The sequence below is a fragment of the Barbus barbus genome (genome assembly GCF_936440315.1).
Source record: "Barbus barbus genome assembly, chromosome: 38".
NCBI classification, from domain to species: Eukaryota; Metazoa; Chordata; class Actinopteri; order Cypriniformes; family Cyprinidae; genus Barbus; species Barbus barbus.
The window spans coordinates 27,966,632-27,993,200 of NC_136716.1; the positions used below are offsets into that span (position 1 = coordinate 27,966,632).

General features: G+C 41.0%; 1 protein-coding gene across 3 annotated transcripts; it reads right to left on the reverse strand.

Moving 5' to 3' along the window:
- Positions 1-7,241: 7,241 nt before the first annotated feature.
- On the reverse strand, positions 7,242-26,395 carry LOC306857587 (ubiquitin thioesterase ZRANB1-like). 3 transcript variants are annotated; one of them, XM_079397594.1, is made up of 11 exons: positions 26,109-26,395; positions 24,351-24,524; positions 23,341-24,125; positions 18,276-18,463; positions 17,717-17,870; positions 11,952-12,023; positions 11,549-11,747; positions 11,338-11,458; positions 8,982-9,111; positions 8,662-8,891; positions 7,242-8,439 (listed from the first exon to the last, which is right to left on the reverse strand). In XM_079397594.1, the coding sequence occupies exons 3-11, from the start codon at positions 24,077-24,079 to the stop codon at positions 8,221-8,223; spliced, it is 2,052 nt and encodes a 683-aa protein (XP_079253720.1). In that variant the 5' UTR covers positions 24,080-24,125; positions 24,351-24,524; positions 26,109-26,395; the 3' UTR covers positions 7,242-8,220. The 3 variants fall into 3 exon arrangements, with proteins under 3 accessions (XP_079253720.1, XP_079253721.1, XP_079253722.1); XM_079397595.1 differs by lacking the exon at positions 26,109-26,395 and having other exon boundaries at positions 24,333-24,416; XM_079397596.1 differs by lacking the exons at positions 17,717-17,870; positions 18,276-18,463; positions 24,351-24,524; positions 26,109-26,395 and having other exon boundaries at positions 23,341-24,214.
- Positions 26,396-26,569: the final 174 nt, after the last annotated feature.

Sequence of the window (26,569 nt, forward strand, 5' to 3'; positions counted from 1 at the left end):
TTCTCTGGTTTAATTAAACTCTCTGTGAGTCGCGCTGTTCTCCTGAAGGTTATAATTGGACCAACAGCACGACTGTGAGCTTTTAAACAGAACAATAAAAAAAGAACTTTATATCAAGTTACTTACATTTCAGACATAAGTTTTCCAGTTCCACAGCAGAGAAGATCTACAAGAAACTAATCAAACCGCGACGATCATAACGACTGAGAGCATTTAGAGCGGGAACATTTAGCGCGGGAACATTTAGCGCTGGCGCGAGATTTAATAATAATAATTTTAAAAAGGGTTCGTGAGCTGACGAAACTAATAATTTTAAAATGTAAAAAATAGAAATAAAAACGTAAAATAAATAATCCAAATCAATAATAATAATAATCGTTGACCTGCATGTTTCGTGATCATCAAACATGTTAACTTTGATTAATTATTGTAATATTAACATAAAATCCCAAATTTACTTTAGCACAAAAAATACCACCTAAATGAACACAATTAATGTGTGTGTTAAACGGACACCAGTGCCTGTTATTGGCTAATAATGAAGGTAATATTATAAGAATATAATGGTAATACTATAAGTGGTACAGGTTGTGTTTGTAGGAACAGAACAAAAGCCCCAGTATCTGCTCTACACTCATCAGCACAAACCACACTATCAGAGGAAACTCTCAAATTAACTGCTTCCTAATTCTGTACATTAATAAAACACTAATATTGAATAATGTGTACACTAATATACCATTTATTAAATCTGAATATATAAATTTAAACCTTGTAAAAAGTTAGCCCATAATATGCACGTAGTATTATGACACATTTCTATTTTATGCATTACAAGTGACATTATTAAAATAACTATTTTACAGTTAGAAAATGTGAGCGTGAACTAAACTTGATCAAGATCCGAGATCTAAAGAGCATCTTCTGCTTCAATCTGACCCACATCACCAATTACACTCCTTTACTTTCATGAATAAATCAGATTTTGAATGCCATATTTTCACTGTGGTCTCAGATGTTTGAATGTGTGTGAGTGTGTGTGTGTGTGTGTGTGTGCGAGTGTGTGTGTGCGAGAGTGTGTGTGTGTGTGCAAGAGTGTGTGTGTGTGTGTGAGTGTGAGTGTGAGTGTGAGTGTGTGTGTGTGCGAGAGTGTGTGTGTGTGTGTGTGTGTGTGTGTGTGTGTGAGTGTGTGTGTGAGTGCGTATGTGTGTGTGAGTGCGAGTGTGTGTGTGTGTGTGCGAGTGTGTGTGTGTGAGTGCGTGTGCGAGTGTGTGTGTCTGTGTGTGTGTGTGTGTGTGTGTGTGTGTGTGTGTGTGAGTGCGTGTGTGTGTGTGAGTGCGTGTGTCTGTGTGTGTGTGTCTGTGTGTGTGTGTGTGTGTGTGTGTGTGTGAGTGCGTGTGTGTGTGTGAGTGCGTGTGTCTGTGTGCGTGTGAGTGTCTGTGTGCGTGTCTGTGTGTGTTTGAGTGAGTGAGTGTGTGTGTGTGCGTGCGTTTGTGTGTCTGAGTGTGTGTGTGTGTGTGTGTGTCTGTGTCTGTGTGCGTGTGTCTGTGTCTGTGTGTGTGTCTGTGTGTGTTTGAGTGAGTGTGCGTGTGTGTGCGTGTCTGAGTGTGTGTGTGTGTGTATGTGAGAGAGTGTGTGACAATCAAATGCTGAATGACTGAGTTTTAAACACCTTCTCCATAATGTGAATATATTTACACACTCATAAATCACCAAACACAGAGTTTTGATTTAATGCTGGTTTATCTGAAAATATAGAAAGCCCATCTTTCAATATTCATCTCAACCGATGTCAAATGATCAGTTTCACTCATTGTTTCCTCAGTTAAGTGAAATTAACACTGAAATAATTCCTAAAACCAAAATAAAACAGCAGGATTGTGCGTTAGATTTAAAGCACCATATTGAATAACAGGTCCTTATGATTTTCATACCACCGTCTAATATTAATACTAAAACTGATCGTTTGCTCTTATGGACCTCGTTTATGTCAAACCTACAGGAAGACACACAGAGAGAGTTCAATGACAGACGTTACTGTACTTAACCAGAGACTTGCTGTGTCTAGTGACTTCAGGTTTTCATACCACCGTCTAATATTAATACTAAAACTGATCGTTTGCTCTTATGGACCTTGTTTATGTCAAACCTACAGGAAGACACACAGAGAGCGTTCAATGACAGACGTTACTGTACTTAACCAGAGACTTGCTGTGTCTAGTGACTTCAGGAACTAAAACCTGATCAGTTTAAACCATGAAATCACAATCTAAAAGAAATAATTAAAGCACCTGCAGGAGTCTGTAAGTCAGGCTGGTATTTTGTACCCTTATTTTCTTTAAATCTCATAAGATATCAACCTATAAACCCACAGGACTAAAAATAAGTGCTGGTCACGGTTCTATTGAAAACAGAAATGTAATTAAAAGCAGCGCTCTAGATGGCACCTCTGTAGTGTAAAGGTAAAAGTGTTTTTTGGACCCTTTGAAATGAAAGTCCCTAATCTGGGACAAAACCACCAAAACAAGATAAAGTCTGTCCCAGCTGATGATTCAGAGTTTTCCCTGCAGCGTTGTCCAGATCTGAGCGGTTTAGCATCAGTCGGTGTCGTATCCCAGGATCGGACCCAACCACCGCTCCACCTCCGACACCTCCATCTGCTTCCTGTGGGCGTAATCCTCCACCTGACCAACACACAGAGAGAGAGAGATGGAGGTCACACATCTGCGCTCACACAGACCTCCTGTTCCCACACGATTATCACACGAATAAATAAACCAGAAATAAATGCAAATACAACTAATGGCCACATCATTTGGAACTGGGTGAAGATTTGTCATTGTTCTGGCAAAACCACTTCCTTAAAGCAGAGTTTCTGCAGGATTTTTCATCTCAAATTTAAGACTTTTTAAGACCTGCACAAATAAAATGAATACCATATGAGCAGAGCAATGTCTATTGTAACATATTAAACAGTAAAATGACTGGAAAAAGCAAGATTTGTTTTGTTTTTTTTAATTTTTCACAAAAACAAAGTTTTATAAAACAATACACTTGACATTTCAGCCTTTAAACCATTAAGAAAATGGCGTCAAAAATAATGATAATTATATTAATTTAAACAATTATCATCAAAGTATTAAATTAAATAACATAAATTAGTGCTGTCGAACGATTAATTGCGATTAATCACATCCAGAATAAAAGCTTTTGTTTACATAATATATGTGTACTGTTTATTACGTATATATATATATATATATATATATATATATATACACACACACACACACACACACACATACACCTATACAGTATATACTTTGAAAATATTTACATGTATATACATTTATATATTTCTATTATGTTATATTATATATAAATATTAGTGCTGTCAAACGATTAATCGCGATTAAATCGCATCCAAAAAAAAGTTTGACATAATATATGTGTGCTTTGTATATATATATAATAGGGCTGTCATGATTCGTTGATTTTAGTCGACTGGTCAATTTTTTAAAATCGCCGACTTCAATATTAAATTAAAATAGACATTTTGCTCGCGTCGACTAACCGGCAAAATACCGGAAGTGACGCATTTCACGGACGAAAGTCCATAAAACACATTATTAGACTATTTTCCAAGGCTGCATGATATATTAAACCCCTTTAAAAATCATTAGTAAGCATAAATGTGAATTCACAAACGCTATGATTTAATTAAATAATTGTATGCGATCCACTTCTAACAGTATATGCTCTTTAATTATGTCCATGCGTGTAGTTAAGCTCGTGCGTCTCACAGCGGCTCCACAGAAACTGTGATTATTTACATGTGGAGCGTCTCATTATAACGTTCATCTGGGAACACAATGTGCAGCATTTCATCAGATTTGTGAGGTAAATCATTTATAAATCTACACAAACACAGGAGAATACATCACTGTTTCAAAATAAAAGCTCAACCCCTCGCTCTGAGTTACACGGTTTGATCTCCACATATTCATGTAATTACAGCAGCTGGAGCATTTCTGTCTTAAAGAGATGGCCAAATATTACAGATTAAGTGGACGTTTGAATTAAGTGCTCGGTCAATAACAAGGATTAGATCGCGCAGTAATGTGTAAAAACAATCGTCAGGTCGTCGGAGCTCCTGCAGGCCTTTGTTGTGATGCGTAATCTACATTAACTCTATTGTTTATAATACATTATGTATTTTAACAGTTTTGTTCAATAAAACCATATGATTTCTTGCTTTTGATACTTTATTTGAACCAATTTTTATTGCATAATTGCTATTATATATGTATTTTAAGTCATTTTAAAAGCTATTGTTCACTTACATCTGTTTATTACCACAAAGCGATTTATTATAATTATAGGGCCCTATGAAATCTGTTTTATTTTCAAATTCAGTTTTTTCCATTTATATTTTTCTATACTCTGTTTTAATGGTTCCATTAAATTGTAATAATCAAAAGCATCTCCAATTAATTGATTTTATATTAAAAAAAAGTTTAAATTTTTTCCCTTTCAGAAATACTGCACATTTACATTTTTCACCTAAATAAATTCTGGTCAATAATATTTCTGGTAAATACTCCTTTAAAAAGTGTTTTTTGATGATAATATTATTATTAGACGAGAACGTGTGGATATGTTGTCTTTCTCACACTATAATAGTGTTAACGGATCATGTCGTGTAATGGATTTGACTGACGGCGCTCTGAGTCTGAACAGTGCACAGACATATTCGCTGAATTAGTGACGGTAAAAGTGGGTGGCTCTAATATCATTGGTCCTCAAAAGTGGGTGGGTCTAATATCATTGGTCCTCAAAAGTGGGTGGGTCCTGTCCCACACACATACAATGGTTCCGACGCTCATATACACATTATTAATAAAAACAAACTATGTACACTACAGCATGGTTTATTGTGCTTATTGTGTTTATTTGTTTTTTAAAAACACTGTTTTAATGCATTAAGCCACGTTAAGCATTTTCAAATGTCCCGCCGGAAGTGCCGCTGCTTCCTTTTACACTGAAACGCCTTCCGGTTACACTGAAACGCCTTCCGTTTGCACTGAAATGCCTTCCAGTTACACTGAAAAGTTCACGCACATCCACATATGAAATCACTCGCATATACATATACACAACTAAAGCATGCATCCGTTTTATTTTGTATGTATGCGCGAGTGTTTATAGGTGCATGGAAGTTTATATGTATGCGCGAGTGTTTTATGGATGTCTATGCGCGCGCATCGAGTTTATATGTATGTGCGAGTGTTTATAGGTGTATGTGCACGTGTGTTGTGTATGTATTGATAAGCAAAGTTTGATTTAAATCCTACGCGGCGCCTCATACACACACGCTCACTCACTCACTCAAAAACACACACACACAGTCCTATTATTTACAAATCCTAACGATTATAAATACATGCATATCATTTGTCAGCTAACATTCATTTTCATTTGGTTCTGGTTCATGTTCCAAAAGTTTACAGTTTCTTGACAAATGATGTTAATAATGGGGTGATCGCTGTATCCTTGAAAGGCAACATGAAACTTTTTCAAATCAAACCGTTTGAAAGTTGACACTTGAGGTCTGACTGTGTGTTCTAGATCACAGACGTGTCTCCAGTAAAGCTGACCGCAGACCAGATCTAGAACAATTCAATACATGCCCTGTCCAAATACCCAGACCTGAGAGCGTGCACAAGACTGGCCCAGGACTTCAAACCGCCTAAGCGCATATATCTGAATAAATATATCTTGAATACAGCTCCAGATCAGTATTCCAGGCTTAGCGTATCCCATCATGCATCATGTTCTGGGAATTATATTTTTGCTGAGATCTCACAAGAGGTCACGGAAACCTTTCCGATGTAATTTAAATATTAATAAAAATAAAATATTACAAATAATTTGGTAGTAAAACAAAGTGTTGCACGTTTTATTGGTGCAAAGACAGTATATTTATTTTGTACAACATTTGCAACTGCTTTTTAATCACTTAATTAGGAGCACTACAAATTAAAGTCATCTCTTGTTATAGAGACTACTGATCAGACATTTAGAAGTGTGTTTTAAAATGCAAAGTATTGAAAATAAAAATAAAGCTCTGTAAACACTTATAAGTGTGTCCCATCAGGTGATGAGAAGTTCGACACACACTTGTGGGCTTCATCCTCACTTAAACACTTGGGCCAAACACGAGAAATACATCAATTGAGTGTAAAGAACACAAGTGTGGGTGTGTGGACTGGGCAACAGACTGACCCTGTGTGACCTTTGACCTCTCCATGATGACGGGAGTCACTTTGAATTCACTGAACCGATGCTTCACTAAATGATTCACTGTTCTGAAGAATCGAATCACACTGAGGACATCTGCTGGTCAAATACATGTGAACACGATCAAACCGACTACTGTTAAATTCACAATTACAGCTAAATGTGATGATTATTGCAGTCACGTTCTATAAGATTCTGTGGCTCAGTTTCATATTTAGGTACACAAACGTACTTTCTGAAGCATATACTGCACATTCACCTGAAAAACAAATACATTATTAAACAGAACGGATCATAATTAAACATGCATTACACGTGTGTGTACAGCAGGTGCCAGTATTATTCAATATTACACTGTTTTGTGACTGATTGCTGTTTTTTGCGTCTCTGTGCTGAAGTGTTGCAGGTTTTGTGTCTGAATTCATTAAGGTTTCCTGAGAAAGTTTTAAAAACATGACAAAGCAAAACTTCACAAGTCTAAAGTGATATTTAAAATGAAATGTGTGTAAAATCAACAATCAATTATTTTCCTTCATGTCAATTTTAAAATGTATTACAGTGATGCAAATCACAAATGAGAACATACAAAAATTACAGTGCTTAGTGTTTCTGTGAGATTAACCCTTGATGGACTAATATGTTGTGACAAAAATACTTTAAGTTGAGACTCACCATGTAATTAAGAATTCCAAACATTTTTGTATTACAATTCTGTTAAGTTTAAGTATGCAAATAAGGCATTTTCTAATTAAATATGTATTAATTTGCATACATTTCCAGAACATGAATCTGAACAATGGATGAAGCCAGGTTCAGATTTTAGTTTGATTTTGTCATCATATTAGAGTTAGAGGTTTTTCCAGAAGGGATTTTGGATTTCTCTATTCATCATTCCAGAAATCAGAAAACAGTCAACAAACAGAACACAAACACATTTTCAACATGTTTTTTTATGAGTAAAATGTTCACTAAATGTTCAATTAGTGTGAATGAAATATGAACAAACGCCTTTATTAAAAGCTTTCAGAATATAGAGGAATAAAACTTTGGTGTAAGAGATAATCTCTTTCCAGAAATGGCTTGGAATTGAAATCTACAGAAGCAAATAGATGAAGTGCAATAAAACAAACACTTAAATGTGTATTTATGATGCTTGCTTTCTGCTAGTCTGAGAGAAGATATGTTATAGAAGCAAAACAGACTGAGATCTCAAAACTGGGCAGTGCATGAGAAAGATTTAGCCTGTAGTGTCTCGCCCTAAAATATGAAGCGGCCCATTAATCTGTAAGTAAAGTGTTAATTGTTTATTTCTGTGGAGTTCATGCAATTTGTAAAAGTGTAATTATTTCAGGTGCAGAGGAAAAAACGAGGCAGACAGAAGATGAGAGAGCAGACGTGTTTCTAGTTTAATGTTAAAGCCGTGTGATTCGCTCTCCTCGTTCAGAATCACCTGTCATCACAAATGAGGTACCACAAGTTCAACATGTCAGTAAACTCCTCATGTCTCTCCTCACAGTACGAGTCGGGTCAGTATCCACTGAGAGAGAGAGGAAAGACATAAATAAATACAATCAAATGAACAAAACGCACACGTGTCGCTGCAGAGAGCAGGAGAAAGAACAGAAGGGAACAGAAACACTGAGAAATGTGCAGGTCGTTTAGTGTGAGTAAATCATAAACTCTGATGCCTACGATCAGATTCAAACTCTCTAAAGAATATGTGCTTTGTGTAAGTGCTCATTTATGATGCATTCCATATGTAAAGAGCCACATGCAGCACGTCTACATACAACGGATACGAACGCACAGAGAGAAACTCAAAAAACAATTCATTTGACTAAACACAAAGATTTTCAGCCCTCGCATTGCATTCTGGGAAAGAGGGCGTGTGTGGAACAGTGTTGAAATGGTTTCAGGCGGTCACTCGTCCTCGTCGTCCTCCTCATCCTCGCCGTCGGAGAGCGTGGGACACGGGTGCATCTGCCGGTATCCATCCAGCCATTTCTCCAGCATCTGCGTGATGAGCGGGTGATGTCTGCGTCTGCTGCTCTTCTGCAGCGCTGCTAACATCCCTCCATCTGTCACGCAGCAGTCCAGCCAATCCCTGAGCAGACGCTCCTGCTGCTCCTCGCTGCCCATCTGCACACACACACAGGTTTCTATATCCATAGGCGTACTGGTTTTTATACTGTACAGACTGTATTTTCTATCGCCCTACACCTAAACCTACCCCTCACAGGAAACCCTTTACTCAACCTTGTTCATCAGTTCTTCTAGCTAAAATGCAACAAAAGCATCTGCCAAATGCATGAATGTAAATGTTTGAAAACGTGAACGCGTTTGATCAGTGTGTGCGTTCACCTCTTGTGCTGACAGGAAGTGGATCTGCAGTAGCTTCCTCTCACTGTCCACCAGCGGCAGGAAGGTCACGGTGACGTCGTCGTCAGTGTTGAGGTTGGCTCCTGCGCCGCGATTATCGTAGCCGTCGCTTTCCATGCCAACCAGAGCAGAGAAGTGACCTCTCGTGTAACCGAGAGCGATGGGACTCTTCCAGCAGAAGCTCTGTTCCCATAGCAACGGCAGGTAAACACCTGCACACACACACACACACACACACACACACAGGTGAGCCACACTTCTGCTGTCCACGTGACAATCAAGAGCTCTTGAGATGGTCTCACCTTGAAATCGAGTGTAACCTAAGGTTTCCCCTCGGAAACTCTTGTAATACTTCACTCCATAAACGATGATGGGCCGCCGCAGGATATGAGCCAGAACAAATATATGAGTCTGCTCCAAACTCGCCCCGGGCTGCAGCGACAGAAAACGGGAAGATTGAGCATGAACACTCAAAGCATCAATCACAGGATTCATTACTGTAATAACAGCCAGTGTAGTGTGTGTTTGATTCCTGTTCAAAACACAATTCTGACGCTATTTCCAGTCTGAGATCAGAGAGAAACCTCTATGAATCACATCAAAACAGTCCCATAAAACATGAGAGGGTCATATTACACCCAAAATTAAAGTAAAAACAAGAACTGCTCAAAAAGAAAATAAATGGACTCAAATTCTACATAAAAGAAGCTTAAATTCTGCATAAAGAAATAAAATCAATACAACAATGAAAATAAAGCCTAATTTAGGTTTTTGCGTGTTGCGAGTGTGTGTGAGTTTGAGTTTGTGTATTCGTGTCTGTGTGCAAAGAGTGAAATTATTTCCCTATGAAATGAATTCCTCATGAGGCCAAAACTCAGGAACTCTCACAAAACCGATGCCATGTAATAAAACCATAAAACTAATCTGGAGAAGAGATCTCCAAAGAGAACAAACAACAACCCTGACCAGACTTATCTCCTTGTTCATTTACGACCCCCTCCTCTCCTCTCCTCTCCCCTCCCCTCCCCTCCCCTCCCCTCCCCTCCTCTCCTCTCCTCCTCTCCCCTCCTCTCCTCTCCCCTCCTCTCCTCTCCTCCTCTCCCCTCCCCTCCTCTCCTCTCCTCCTCTCCCCTCCTCTCCTCTCCTCTCCTCTCCCCTCCCTCTCCTCTCCCTCTCCTCTCCTCTCCCCTCCTCTCCTCTCCTCTCCTCTCCTCCTCTCCTCTCCCCTCTCCTCTCCCCTCCCCTCCTCTCCTCTCCCCTCCTCTCCTCTCCTCTCCTCTCCTCTCCTCTCCTCTCCTCCTCTCCTCTCCTCTCCCCTCTCCTCTCCTCTCCTCTCCTCTCCCTTCCTCTCCTCTCCCTCTCCTCTCCTCTCCTCTCCTCTCCTCTCCTCTCCTCTCCTCTCCCCTCCCTCTCCTCTCCCCTCCCTCTCCTCTCCTCTCCTCTCCCTCCCCTCTCCTCTCCTCTCCTCTCTCCTCTCCTCTCCTCTCCTCTCCCCTCCCTCTCCTCTCCTCTCCTCTCCTCCTCTCTCTCTCTTCTCTCCTCTCCTCTCCTGGAGAGGAGAGAGAGGAGAGGAGGGAAGAGGAGAGGTGCAGCCCCTCTTCATGAGGCGACAGCAGCAGAAGATCGTCTGCATACAGGAGGCATGATATCTCTGCCCTCGAGGGTCAGACCAGGACAAGAGGACTGATCAAGTGCTGATGCCAGTTCGTTCATATAGATACTAAACAGAGTCGAGCTGAGGCTGCAGCCTTGACGGACTCCTTTGGTCTGACTGAAATAATCAGTTCGTCTGTGATTGATTTTGGCACAGCATTTGTTCCCGTTCTATATGTCCTTTATGATGTCATATGTCTTTCCTCCTATTCCACTTTGGATAAGTTTTAGGAAAAGTCCATTGTGCCATACCGAATCGAAGGCTTTTTGGAAATCAATGAAGCAGCCAAATATTTTTCCTGGTTTTGTCTGCTGAAGGTATTTTTTTATGAGTGTGTGGAGTGTGTAAATGTGATCTGATGTTCAAATTCAATAATTGATCTCTTCTGAAATCATTTTTTCCAGTAGATTAGAGTTGTAGTCTAGTGTTTCCACAAATCTGCGTCCAGGACAGATCATACTGACGTACCAATGAATGAAGCAGGGGCTCGTCATTAGGGATCTTCTGATTTCTGTCTGTCACTGACTTCAGTTACAGTTTTCGTGATTATAGAAAAATACACATTTTATTATGTGCTAGCAGGGTGCAGTCTATTTAAAGGTATTATAATCGTCCTGTATCCTCTGAGTAAGATCAGCTGGCGAGTTTGTGCCGTGCGTTCACAGTTAAAGAGTGACTTGCTAAGCGACGCTAGGTCGCTAATGAACGAATAATTGAAAGTATGGGATTTCTAGAATACTCAAATATCCAAATTAATAAACAATCGATATTTGTGATCAGTTTTTAATTAAGAATACTGCCTAAATTTAATGATCACTTGAAATTGGAGTCAGATTTAACACGGAGCTAGACTATAATTGAAACTAAATCCAGATATATTCAAAGGCGCAAGTAAAAGACCGAACATGCATTAAACCTTCAACCAGGCCGCTGGATTCCGCTTTTTGGGTTGGCGGGTGGAACCTTGCGTGTGTGTGTGTTTGTGCATTTGTGTGTGTGTGTACCTGACTGGCAAGGCTGAGGATGAAGGCCCAGTCCTCCTGCCACTGTTCTTCTCTCAGAGAGAAATGAAGCCCAAAACTCTGAGAATACCACGATTCCCACTCCTTCCAGCGCGAGTAGAACCTGCACACACACACAAATATAGATCCAAATATGATACAGCAAGAGAATCTGTCCATGTTGTGCACATAAAGACACTTGTGTGTGTCTCACCAGTGAGAGCAGTCGTGTAAACTGTCATGGAGAGCTTTTCTCAGCACAGAGTCTTTATCATAGATGCCCCATGTGGCCTGTAGAACAGAGTCCAGCAGACAGTCTCCAGCGGTGCGGTTCCACAGCGCATACAGACGGCTGTCCAGACGCGTGCCCAGCTCCAGAGACCAGTTAATGACCGCAGACTCCTCCTCCAGCTCTGCACACACACACGCGGTCAGCGCACAGACACACACACACACGGTCAGCGCACAGACACACACACACGCGGTCAGCGCACAGACACACACACACGCGGTCAGCGCACAGACACACACACACACGGTCAGCGCACGGACACACACACACACGGTCAGCGCACAGACACACACATGCGGTTATGCACCAGCAGATCACGTCTCACCCTTCTGGACATCGCGGTCGAGGACTTCATCAAAAAGCTTCTCTTGAACAGCAGGAGGCAGATCTTCAATATCTGTTAAGTCAAGAAACTAACCGTCAAACTCAAAACATGCACACGTGTGTTCATACAGTGATCACCACAGACATGACACTGCACTCTGTACTGATTATGATATGGACAGAATTACAGAATCCAGTCATAAAAATGTAATTTACAGTATAACATGGAATGTGATGGAATATATTAATGAATAAAACAAAAGTTGTAGAATGAATCGGATTGAAACAGGGTTATGCACTAGTGTCTGTGACTGCTGTGTAAATGTGAATCTGCATTCACTTTGCTCTATTACACACACTGAAGCACGCGTCACGCTCGTCTGCGTCTCACTATATCAACTGAGCTGCTCTGAGAGTCAGCAGCTTTACATCATTTAATTTGAGAAAAACTACTGTCAAATACACACCAATACCATCAAATGTGTAAGTATGTACACTGCCGCTCAAAATTTTGGGATCAGTAAGATTTTTTATGTTTTGTAAGGGAGTTTCTTCTGCTCATCAAGGCTGTATTTATTTGATCAAAAATACAGAAAAAACTGTAATATTGTGAAATCTTATTGCAATTTCTAATAGGTTTCCTATTTTATATATATACTTTAAACTGTAATGTATTTCTGTGATCTGCAGCTGTATTTTCAGCATCATTACTCCAGTCTTCAGTGTCACATGATCTTCAGAAATCATAATTATATACTGATTTATTATGAATGTTGCAACTGTTGAGCTGCTTCACATTGTTTTTTTGGAAAGTGATACTTTTTTCTTTGATTCTTTGATGAATACAAAGTTAAAAAGAGCAGCTTCTGTTCAAAATAGAAATCTTTTCTAACAATATAAGTCTTTACTATGATTTTTTATTCATTTAACACATCCCTCCTGAATAAAAGTATTAGTTTCTTAAAAAATGTATCACATTAATATTGTGTCAAGATGGCGTCACTGATGGCAGCCTTTGTGGCGTCGTCCGCAGTTGTTTTTATGTTTTTGTTAGTTTGTCCTGTCTTTAGTCATATCCCTGCAATCAGTTTCACCAGAGACGAATTCCTGGACATTCAGAAGTACACACCACCTGATTTTTCACTGGTCTATTCTGATGTTTTGGTGGAGCAGCGGTGCGGTTTAGACGCTTCAGGACCCGCAGACGGGGGAAGCAAGCCGGCGCACTCGTGAAACTCAGACAGCGTGGATTCCGGACAGCACTGCCTAGCATCCATCTGGCGAATCTCTGCTCTCTACCTAACAAAACGGACGAACTCCTTCTGCTTTCCCAGTTAAACAAGGATTTTTCAAACTCTGCTGCTCTGTGTTTAATGGAAACCTGGCTGAACAGCGCCATTCCAGACAGCGTGCCTCATCTTCTGTACTTTCAGCTGTTTAGAGCTGATCGCGACGCAGAATCAAAGGGGAAATCACACGGCGGCGGGACATGCTTCTATATCAATGAGAGGTGGTGTACAGATGTAACTGTGTTAAAGAAGATTTGCTGTTCTGAGCTAGAAACGCTCTTCATTAACTGCAAGCCGTTCTATTCGCCGCGGGAGTTCTGCTCGTTCATTCTCGTGAGTGTCTACATTCCTCCGCAAGCACATGTGAGCTCAGCTTTACAGAAACTCACTGATCTGATCACAGAGAGTGAACAACAACACCCGGACTCTGTTTTAATCATTCTCGGGGACTTTAATAAAGCAAATCTCTCCCATGAACTGCCAAAATACAGACAGCACATCACATGTCCCACCAGAGACAGTAATATATTGGATCACTGTTACACAACAATAAAGGAGGCATATCACTCTGTTTCACGAGCAGCTTTAGGACTCTCTGATCACTGTTTGGTTCATCTTATTCCGACCTACAGACAGAAACTGAAATCTGTGGTAAAGACTGTAAAGAGATGGACCAACGAGACAGAGCGGGATTTACAAGCCTGTTTCTCTCTCACTGATTGGACTGTTTTTGAGGCTGCAACAAATGATCTGGAAATGGTCACTTCATATATCAGTTTCTGTGAGGATATGTGCATTCCTTCCTGGACTCAGACAGCTCCGTCAGGCCAAAGAAGATGCTTACAGAAAAGGGTATAAAGTCTTGTATAAACAGGCCAAATACACACTGGAAAAGGAGATCAGAGCGGCAAAGAGGAATTATTCTGGCAAGCTAAGGAACAAATTCTCTTCCAGTGATTCTGCGTCAGTGTGGAAAGGTATGAAAGATATCACCAGTTACAAGACACCATCCCTCAGCACTCTGGAGAATCAACACCTGGCAGACGACCTGAATGAGTTCTATTGCAGGTTTGAAAAAAAACACCCCACACCCGCCCTGAACACCTCTCCACACAACCATTCACACCTCCAGCAACCCCCCTCTCCCCCACACCTACAATTCAGATCAGTGAAGACGATGTGCGCCAGATCTTCTGGAAGCAGAAGAGAAAGAAGGCACCAGGCCCAGACGGTGTGTCACCAGCCTGCCTAAAATCCTGTGCTGACCCGTTGGCCCCCATCTTCACACAGATCTTCAACAGATCACTGGAGCTGTGTGAAGTCCCCTCATGCTTCAAACGCTCCACCATCATCCCCGTCCCAAAGAAACCCAAAATTACTGGACTTAATGACTACAGACCTGTGGCTCTAACGTCTGAGGTCATGAAGTCATTTGAAAAACTGGTGCTGGCCCACCTGAAGGACATCACTGGACCCTCGCTGGATTCTCTTCAGTTTGTCTACAGAGCAATCAGGTCTGTGGACGATGCAGTCAACATGGGACTACATTATGTTCTGCAACATCTAGACAGACCAGGGGCTTATGTGAGGATCCTGTTTGTGGACCTCAGCTCGGCCTTTAACACTATCATTCCAAACCTCCTCCTGCCCAAACTAACTCAGCTCTCCGTCCCCACCTCCGTCTGTCAGTGGATCACCAGCTTCCTGACAGATAGGCAGCAGCTAGTGAGGCTGGGAAAATACACATCCAGCACCCGCACCATCGGCACTGGAGCTCCTCAGGGCTGTGTTCTCTCCCCACTGCTCTTCTCCCTCTACACCAACGACTGCACATCTAAAGACCCCTCTGTCAAGCTCCTGAAGTTTGCAGACGACACCACACTGATCGGCCTCATCCAGGACGGTGACGAGTCTGCTTACAGACAGGAGGTTAAGGAGCTGACTGTCTGGTGCAGTCTTAACAACCTGGAGCTTAACACGCTCAAAACAGTGGAGATGATCGTGGACTTCAGGAGAAACCCCCCTGCTCTCCCCCCACTCACCATCATGAACAGCACTGTGACTGCAGTGGAGTCATTCAGATTCCTGGGCACCACCATCTCTCAGGACCTGAAGTGGGACAATTACATTGACTCTATTGTCAGGAAGGCCCAGCAGAGGTTGTACTTTCTTCGCCAGCTGAGGAAGTTCAACCTGCCACAGGAGCTGCTGGAACAGTTCTACTCTGTCATCATTGAATCCATCCTCTGCACTTCAATAACTGTCTGGTTCAGCTCAGCTACCAAATCTGACCTCAGAAGACTACCGAGGGTAGTCCGGACTGCTGAGCGAATCATTGGTACAACCCTCCCCACTCTCCAAGAGCTGTACTTATCCAGAGTGAGCAAAAGGACTGGTAAAATCACTCTGGACCCCTCACACCCAGCACACTCCCTCTTTGAAGTGTTACCGTCTGCTCGACGCTACAGAGCTCTGAGCACCAGAACGACCAGACACAGGAACAGTTTCTTCCCTCAGGCAATCCATCTCATGAACACTTGACAATAATTATGGTAAACACACTATTTATACACTTATTTATCTACCACACACATACTTAGTCTACATTTCAATTGCACATAATATACCTGTACATACAGAACTGCCTGCTGTTATACACCTGTACATACAATTGTCAATTTGTATATTGTTATTCCTTATTTACTTGTTCTTTTTAATTCTTTTTATTATCTGTGTTTTTTGTTCTGTCACTGTCATTCTGTTGCACTGCGGTAGCTTCTGTCATTAAAACAAATTCCTCGTATGTGTAAACATACCTGGCTATAAAGCTCGTTCTGATTCTGAAAAAATAAATAAATAAAAAAACATGTACTGACCCCAAACTTTTGAATACCATTGTATATTGTAATAATTGTTTTTTTTAAATAAATGCTGTTCTTTTTAACCTTTTATTAATCAGAGAATCCTAAAAAAAAACAAAATAATAAAATAAAAAAATCACAGGTCCCAAAAAATAAAAATAAAAAATGAAGCAGCACAATGGTTTCCAACATTGATTATAAATCAGTATATTAGAATGATTTCTGAAGGATCATGTGACGCTGAAGACTGGAGTAATGATGCTGAAAATTCAGCTTTGATCACAGAAATAAATTCTATTTTTAAGTATATTAAACTTATTATTATTTTAAATTACAATAATAGCCACAGCCATATCACCCTGCAGCCCAAGAGCGGTTGTCCACTGAAGCTAAGCAGGGTTGAGCTGGTCAGTACCTGGATGGGAGACCTCCGGTGAAAACTAGGCTGCTGTTGGAAGAGGTGTTAGTGAGGCCAGCAGGGGGTGCTCACCCTGTGGTCTGTGTGGGTCCTAACGCCCCGGTATAGTGACGGGGACACTATACTGTCAAAAAAAGCACTGTCTTTCGGATGAGTCATTAAACCGAGGTCCTGACTCTCTGTGGTCGATAAAAATCCCATGGCACTTCTCGTAAAGAGTAGGGGTGTAACCCCGGTGTCCTGGCCAAATTCCCTCCACTGGCCCTTATCAATCATGGCCTCCTAATAATCCCCATACACTTGATTGGCTCTCTCTCTCTCTCTCTCTCTCTCTCTCTCTCTCTCTCCTCTCCACCTGTATCTGGTGTGTGGTGAGTGCACTGGCGCCGTTGTACTGTGGCTGCCGTCGCATCATCCAAGTGGATGCTGCACACTGGTGGTGGTTGAGGAGAGACCCCCCACATGATTGTAAAGTGCTTTGGGTGTACAGCAATACACAATAAAGCACTATATAAATGCATCATTCATTTCATAAAAAAAAAAAAATCTGTATTTTTGATCAAATAGATACAGCCTTCCTTAAAAAACATTAAAAATCTTATTGATCCCAAACTTTTGATTGGCAGTGTATATTGTGTGTGTGTGAGTGTGTGTGTGTGTGCTTGTGAGTGTGTGCGTGTGTGTGTGTGTGCATGTTTATGTGGTTTATGAGGACACAAATTTGTATAATGACGTGGGTATGACAGAGGTATTACAATATGAAGGTGGTTTATGAGGACACTGTCTATGTCCCCGTAATTCAAAACACTTATAAATCATACAGAGTGAGTTTTTTTGAGAAAGTAAAAATGCACAAAGTCTCCTGTGAGGGCTAAGTTTAGGTGTAGGGTTGGTGTAGGGCAATAGCACACACAGTTTGTTCAGTATAAAAACCATTACGCCTATGGAGAGTCCACATAAACCACAAAAACCGACATGTGTGTGTGTGTGTGAGTGAGAGTGTGTGTGAGAGTGAGTGAGAGTGTGTGTGTGTGTGTGTGTGTGAGAGTGAGTGAGAGTGTGTGTGTGTGTGTGTGTGTGTGAGTGAGAGTGTGTGTGAGAGTGTGTGTGTGTGTGTGTGTGTGTGTGAGTGAGAGTGTGTGTGAGAGTGAGTGAGAGTGTGTGTGTGTGTGTGTGTGTGTGTGAGTGTGTGTCCCACCTGCCGGCAGTGTGAATGTGACGAGGTCTGTCAGGAAGTAGCAGTTGAAGTCTCCCTTGCGCTGGTGCAGTGATGCACTGATCTCTCTGCGGATCTGCTCCGTCAGTTCAGGACAAACCATCGCTGGGATGCATTTGACGGCCTGCTGGGAAACCTGCGACCAAACAAGCCTTCAGACACACTTCCACATCATCAGAGCCGCACAATTATCACCCAATCAGAGAGGAACACACACACACACGTTGGTTTTTGTGGTTTATGGGGACTCTCCATAGGCGTAATGGTTTTTATACTGAACAAACTGTGTGTGCTATTGCCCTACACCAACCCTACACCTAAACTTAGCCCTCACAGGAGACTTTGTGCATTTTTACTCTCAAAAAAACTCACTCTGTATGATTTATAAGCGTTTTGAAATATGGGGACATGGGGCAATGTCCTCATAAATCACCTTCTCCTTGTAATACTTGTGTCATACCCATGTCATTATACAAATTTGTGTCCTCAAATGTCACAAAAACACACACACACACACACACACACACGCATGCACACACACCTCGGTCAGCAGAATGGCCAGCATGTCCTGTCTCTGGAAGCGGATGGCGAGGTGAACGAGAGTGAAGCCGCTGTCAAACGCTGAGGATTGATTGAGCAGACGCACCTCGTCGGAGGTCAGCTGACGCCCGATGTCTCCTCCTGAGGACTTGTAGGCCTCCACCGCAGACAGATCGCCTTCGATTACACCTGCACACACACACACACACACACACACGAGCGCAGCAGGTCAGCTCTCATACGTGTCACCACACTGTCATGATTTATAGTAACCAAACGATCATGTTTTCAATGAAGAATCACACAATCAACATCAGGAGCTTCTCCAAACATGACACATGAGCCAAACCCTCATCAGGACAGAAGTGAGTCGCTGCACACGTGTGGATGAGGAAAAGTTCATTAGAATACTAATTAGTCATGGAGATTTGTTAGTTGGTTAACGAGTTCTAAAGTGATTGAGGGCAGCATCTGAAGTGGTCAGTCCATGTGCCGGTCACTGACACCAGACGTCAGCTGTCTGTCTGAAGATCTCCACATGCCAGACTGACCCAGAACATGAGCGCACGGACACACACACACACACACACGCGCTTCTGAATCTGTGTAAAGGTCAGTCACACGTGTGTGTTTACTTGTTGATCTGCTGAAGGATATTTATAAATCATTTCAGTGTTTACAGCTGATAGAATGACACCAAACATCAGATACTGACTGAGGTGAAAGACTTTAATAACCCATTCAGATGATTTGTGCATTTAATTGTCTGGTAATATATAAATATATTTAATTAATATTTATTATATTTTATTATATATAAATATAAAAATATATTTGTGTGTAATGACAATATTTTTTATATTTGTTGTATTCGTTTTTATCCACAATGGTAACTACAACAGTTAAAAACATTACACGTTATAATTATTCAATAATAATAATAAATAATGAATAATAATATCAGTCCGTCACACCACTTGCAACAGCAGTGTCATGGGTTTGATTCCTAATGAATGCGTGAACTGATGAAAAGTATAGCTAAAATGCAAAGCAAGTCACTTTAGATAAAAACTATGATCTGGCAAATGCATGAACGCAAATGCATAATAACAAGGCAGCTGTCTAACGAAATACCGTGTTTTTACCATGAGTAACACATTTGCAATCAATCCAGCTGCATGAACACCATCAGCAACACAAAAGACATCTTACACACGTTTGTCCTCATATTTTCCATAAATGTCCACATCTAGTGAGACGCTGAAGGGCAGGAGTCATGAGTCCAGCAGCATGAGCATCAGCTCAGACAGAAGACAATGAAGCCATGATGACATCACCGCGAGGAAACACAGCCAGACTCTACAATACAAAGCTGCTGGAATACAATGGTCAGCTCAGTCTCAGACGGCGTCACTCTGTTCTCTGACCTCTCCTGAATGCAAACACTCGCAAAAATCACAAGATCTAATACGACTAGAAATACACACAGACCTGGAAACAGTATCAAGCCCAAGACAGAAGTTTGTGATCGTATCAAATCATTGACAGTCTGGATTCTGAGTGTCATGTGAAGGACTCACTTTGTGTTGCACGCTTACTTTTTAAAAATCTAACCAAACCTTATTTGGTTGAATGCACACCCGAGGTGTAACGGCCACTTCACCATCTATTTTCTAATGATTCGTCAATTATTCGCCCGTCATGTTATTGATGTTATTATTCATTATTTATTATTATTATTGAATAATTATAACGTGTAATGTTATTATTATTTTCTAATAATTGCTCCCACAGTTGATTTCTTCACACCAAGCTGCTGGCCTATTGCAGATTCAGTCTTCCCAGCCTGCTGCAGGTCTACACTGTTTCTGGTCTCCTTCGACAGCTCTTTGGTCTTGGCCATAGTGGAGTTTGGAGTGTGACTGTTTGAGGTTGTGGACAGGTGTCTTTTATACCGATAACGAGTTCAAACAGGTGCCATTAATACAGGTAATGAGTGGAGGACAGAGGAGCCTCTTAAAGACGAAGTTACAGGTCTGTGAGAGCCAGAACTCTTGCTTGTTTGTAGGTGACCAAATACTTATTTTACCGAGGAATTTACCAATTAATTCATTAAAGATCCTACAATGTGATTTCCTGGATTCTTTCCCCCCATTCTGTCTCTCATAGTTGAAGTGTAGCTATGATGGAAATTACAGGCCTCTCTCATCTTTTTAAGTGGGAGAACTTGCACAATTGGTGGCTGACTAAATACTTTTTTGCCCAACTGTAAATGTGTGGGAAAATGATTATTTTCATACCCTCTCTCTAAAATGACCTGTTTTAAGGAGCGTGTCCTTTAAAGCTTCTCAGTAATCGGTCACTGTTATGATTGGCTAACGTCACTGCATAGGAAACAGTATCAACACCCCCTCACTACTGCATGTGTGTTTTGACAACATTAAATAAAAAGGTCATTTCCAGCACTATCATTTACTTACGGTTTGTGAATGATGCAGCTGCGGTCAGATCTAGCACCGCTTCATCTTTCAACAAATGTTTCTTTGTGACTCTCCATGACACTGTGCCTCGTTTACAAAACACAATCCTCCGACACGATCCAGGGTGCCGCTAAAAATAAACTATCCACTTATTCCTTACGCTGGGATCCTTCTGATATCTGTACAAAGCTGTTTAAACCAAACGCGTCAAAGCGAATGCTCTTTTGCTCATTTGTCCTGACGACAGACTCGAGCGCTGGACTGTGTCAGAAAGTGAACGCGCTTCTGTAGACTGTATCCAGTGTAGACAAGATTGCGGCAGTGATTGTCATTTCTATTTGTTTTTGCACCCATGACGTAAACTTGCCGCTTCAAAACTAACCAATTTTGGCGCTTGATTAAATGAATGCTTTGTTCATAATGAGGAGGACGTTTCAAGCGATTAAACTTGCAAGATGTTTTAATGGTACAAAGACCTCTTATATGCCAAAAGTTTAAGGCAAATTTGATTTCTCATGTCACGACCCTTTTCAAAGTTGGCACAGAAGCGCTTCTGACATGACATGTAAGTGTCTTTACACATGCTGCTCAGAGATTGCATGAATGCATTTACACTAGGGGTCGACCGATTATCGGCCTGGCCGATTATTGGCACCGATATTAAGCATTTTTATGATAATCGTATCGGTCATTTTCAAAACCGATGTGCCGATAAAATTATTTAATTTTGAAACGCGCTATTTGGCTCTGATGCAGCCTGTCGGAACTCACCACTCTGTGGCCTAGAGCAGTCTCCGCCCACCGCGCATCTGATTTGTTGAGAGTCAGGAGTCCGACCAATCAACGTGGAAGACTAAAGGCACTCTCTCAACGAAAGCGCTTGCTAACTGGTGCTGCTTCATCACGCATCAGTTCTCTCTCAAAGGCAGCAGCAGACCTTGCACAAGTTGCAATAAATTACAATCCACTACACTGAAGTTGTAAAAACCTCAATATTATCTATTTATGGTTTCCGAGATGGGGGAAACGCAGGGGGAATCGCGGAATCCAGTCATATGAATAGCATTTACTGTATAACGCGGAGTCACGGAATTAGTCAAAGTTTGGATGAATTAATCAAAAGTAGGTCAGTACACTTAAATCGACTCATGATATGGACTATCTGTAAACATTAAGCTGCAAAAAGACTATTTAAATATGAATTCTGCATGTTCGGCGTGTCTCTGTATATGTGAATGGCACAGACGCGCGGTTTTGACACACACACACACACACACACACACACACACACACACTGAAGTGCGCGACGCTCGCGGTGTTTTCCGCATCTGCCATGTCACTAAATGAGGACATAAATACATGAACATCATCCCCAGAACTGCTCTGAGAGTTACTTCATGAGCATTTGACTGTTTCGTTTGAGTAAAACGATCGTCATATCATAAATAGGCTACAGAAACTTAAGAGGTCCTCATGGCAACCCGTCAAAATAAAAGTTCGGTTTATTTACTAATGCTACTACAATTATTACAACTTTTGTTTAAAAGAACAATCACACAATATGCTATTTCTTACATGTTTTAATTTTAATAGTAAACACATTTGTTTGCCAAATTTGAGTTTAACTCTCATTTGATTAAAAGATAAATGAAATTAATGTTTTATGCCTTCATTTGCACTGCTCTGTAAATGAAAACTAATGGAAATTACTGTCACATAGGCCAAGATTAAGATACTGTCACGTAGGCCAAGATTAAGTTATTGTCACATAGGCCAAGATTAAGATACTGTCACGTAGGCCAAGATTAGGATGACGGAAATTGGGACATTTCAATAGGCTATTGAACCAAGTGAGCCTATAACAGGCTATTAGTGTTATAGTTTCATTAAAATAGCTGCGGTCTTCTTCGCAACTTCTACAATGGTGCTATGAAGACAATTAAATTATTTACACTTATTATATACATTGCGCTTTTTAAATTAATCAACTGATGTGCATTAGATGATGAATTGAATAGTCACCTCTTGTAGGTTATGATTTAGTCAACCGAAAATAATTAATGAAGAATTATGAGAGGTTATGCTATTACACATACATTTCTAACATGTAAATTATTGAAGCCAAATACTTACATTTCCCCAAGCTGTTTAGCTGTAGTATTTAGTATTCATAGGCTTAATCATGAAGCATACAGTGGCCCCACTTTTAACTCTCTCTTTATATATTACCCTTATTGTAGATGGATGCATGGGGGAAGACAAGAGTAAGAAGTGCAACCAACACTAGGGAAGGCCGTTTTTGTCAGAGCCCTTGTTATTCTTAATTTTGACATTCATTTTCATTTTTACACAAGACATATATATCGGTTCAATATATCGGTTATCGGTCTACTTGGTCTGTAATAATCGGTATCGGCCCTGAAAAACACATATCGGTCGACCCCTAATTTACACAATTACAGCTGTGTACTGTTATACTAACGGTACATTATGTATTAATACTGAATTTCTGAGCTGGCACAGAGCAGCCTTAAGTGTATAAAGACACCTTAAGTCAGTGAAGCCCTATGAGAGCAAGTAACTCACCAGCACAGGCGTTGAGAAACAGCCAGTCTGTTTTCCTCATGCGGTTCTTGATCTGTTTGAGCTTCTTGAAGTCCATCTCTATCTCCTCCTTACCGCTCTGAGCTCCAGCAGCCAGCTCGATCTGCAGCTCCGCCTCGCGTTTAGAGGAGGAGGGCGAGTGCCGCTGCGCCCCGCCACGGTCCCGCTCGTTAATCATGGACCAGGGCTCGTCAGGCTCGTGCGGCTGGAAGGCGTCGTTGGGTCTGGGGTGGTCACACACCACGCAGCGAGAGGACTTGGGCCAGTTCTCATAGGTGCAGGCCGAGCAGGTCCAGCACTGCACTCGGGTGTTGAGTCGGTTCCGGTCGTTGTATTCCTCACACAGATCCGCTGGAGGGCCAGTTCCGGACGTCTGTGGGGTTTCTGTGGAGCTGCACAGACGCTGCCGGACACTGTGGCACTGGGTGCAGCGGATCGCTCGGGGCCAGTTCAGGTAGGTGCACACCTGGCACGACCACTTGCCGGTATGCTCGGAGGACTCGGCCGGGCGGACGCGGGGCCGGGCGCTGGAATCGGGGCAGATGAGCAGGCTGTCGTTGCACACGGGGTCACTCCGGTGTCTGGCACCCCTCGGGAACAGTTCCTCTGTTATGATGGTTGCGCTGGGCCGCTGCGCCCGGCACATGGTGCACTTAATAGCAGACGGCCAGTTTTCATAAGTGCAGTACTCACACGACCACTTCACACACAGATCTGTCATGATGGATCAGCTCACTTACTCACACTTGCTCTCGCTCGCTCGCACACTTACACTCACTCTCTTGCACACTCGCTCGCACACTTACACTCGCTCACACACTCTCTCACACACTTACACTCGCTCGCACACGTACACTCGCTCGCACACGTACACTCGCTCACTCACTCTCTCGCACACTTACACTCGCTCGCACACGTACACTCGCTCACTCACTCTCTCGCACACGTACACTCGCTCACTCACTCTCTCGCACACTTACACTCGCTCACACACTTACACTCGCTCACACACTCTCTCGCTCACTCACTCTCTCGCACACTTACACTCGCTCGCACACGTACACTCGCTCGCACACTTACACTCGCTCACTCACTCTCTCGCTCACTCACTCACTCAACAACACACACTTACATCAGGGTCACACATTGATACGGAGACAACCAATCTGCAAACACAAAATCATATGAGACATGTCAGAAATACAGAACACAAGAAATTATATCTTTAATACTCTAGACTTCAATACTTCCAATAATACTACCAATTATAATGTCAGCGATGTAACATATGAGCATTAATAATATTGTCAGTTAGCATTTCACAGCACTGACAGGATTAATATTGCTATTGACACTCATATCTGACAGAATTGACAGTATTAATATTATTGACACCCACTGTATGGATATTATTTATGTTATTAATGATAATTGTAACTGATAGTATTAAGGTTATTAGTGATACTAATATCTCGCAGTATTCATTTTATTTTTATATTTGTAATTGACATTATTATTATTATTAATACTTAAATTTCAGAGTAAATGTTATTTTTACTTACAGTATATCTCACAGTATTAAAGTTATTAGTGATACTCATATCTATCAGTATGAATGTTATTAGTGATACTCATATCTCAGTATTAGTGTAATTTGTAATACTCATATCCCACAGTACTGAATGCATTAATGTTATTAGTGATATTCCTATCTCACAGTATTAATGTTATTTGTGACAGTATTCATGTTATTAGTGGCAGTATTAATGTTATTAGTGGCAGTATGAATGTTATTAGTGATACTCATATCTCAGTATTAGTGTAATTTGTAATACTCATATCCCACAGTACTGAATGTATTAATGTTATTAGTGATATTCCTATCTCACAGTATTAATGTTATTTGTAATACTCATGCCTAAAATGATTAATGTTATTAGTGATACACATATCTCACAGTATTAATGTTATTGGCAATACTCAAATCTCACATTATTAATGTTATTAGTGATACTCATATCTGAGTGATACTCATTTCTCATAGTGCTGATTAGTATTAATGTTATTAGTGGCAGAATGGTATTAGTGGCAGTATTAATGTTATTAGTGGCAGTATTAATGTTATTAGTGACAGTATTAATGTTAGACAGTATTAATGCTATTAATGGCAGTATTAATGTTAGACAGTATTAATGCTATTAATGGCAGTATTAATGTTATTAGTGGCGGTATTAATGCTATTAATGGCAGTATTAATGTTATTAGTGGCAGTATTAATCTTATTAGTGACAGTATTAATGTTAGACAGTATTAATGCTATTAATGGCAGTATTAATGTTATTAGTGGCAGTATTAATGTTAGACAGTATTAATGCTATTAGTGGCAGTATTAATCTTATTAGTGACAGTATTAATGTTAGACAGTATTAATGCTATTAGTGGCAGTATTAATGTTAGACAGTATTAATGTTATTAGTGGCAGTATTAATGTTATTAGTGGCAGTATTAATGTTAGACAGTATTAATGTTATTAGTGGCAGTATTAATGTTATTAGTGGCAGTATTGATGTTATTAGTGGCAGTATTAATGTTAATGACAGTATTAGTCACAGCACTGACAGTGTTACTGACACCCATGTCACACTACAGATGTTATTACTAATATCTCTCAGCACTGACACTACCATATAAATAAATCACAGTAATACTCCGACAGACCCGCATTACTCCTGAAACATGTAAATACTCACATCGCTCCGCGCAGCTCCTCATTAAAGACACTTAAATCACCTCAGTCTGGCTTTATTGTTGTTATTCGACCTCCATTGTGTTCTTTAATCTCTACGCTTCATATCAATCGTTGAACAGTGTTTTTATGTCGCCGAGTACTGTTTGTATCTCTGAATGTTGATTTAGATGCGGATTTAATGGCGGCGCTGACAAAATAAAAACGACCAGCGTCTCTCGCAGCGTCACGCGCACGTGATCAAACGCACCGCCGCTGATTGGACGGCTCCACAGCACGTGAAAACCAACCCTAGAACGGGACATTCATTACTACATGTTAAAATAAATCATATTAAAACTGAAATAAAAACTATATACTCATACATTTAAGATTGAAAAAGAGTGGACCTTTTCCACATTTCCGTGTTTCTCAGCAGCGGAAGTCGTCCTAGTATTTAGTAGCACAAATATATTTTTTGCATTC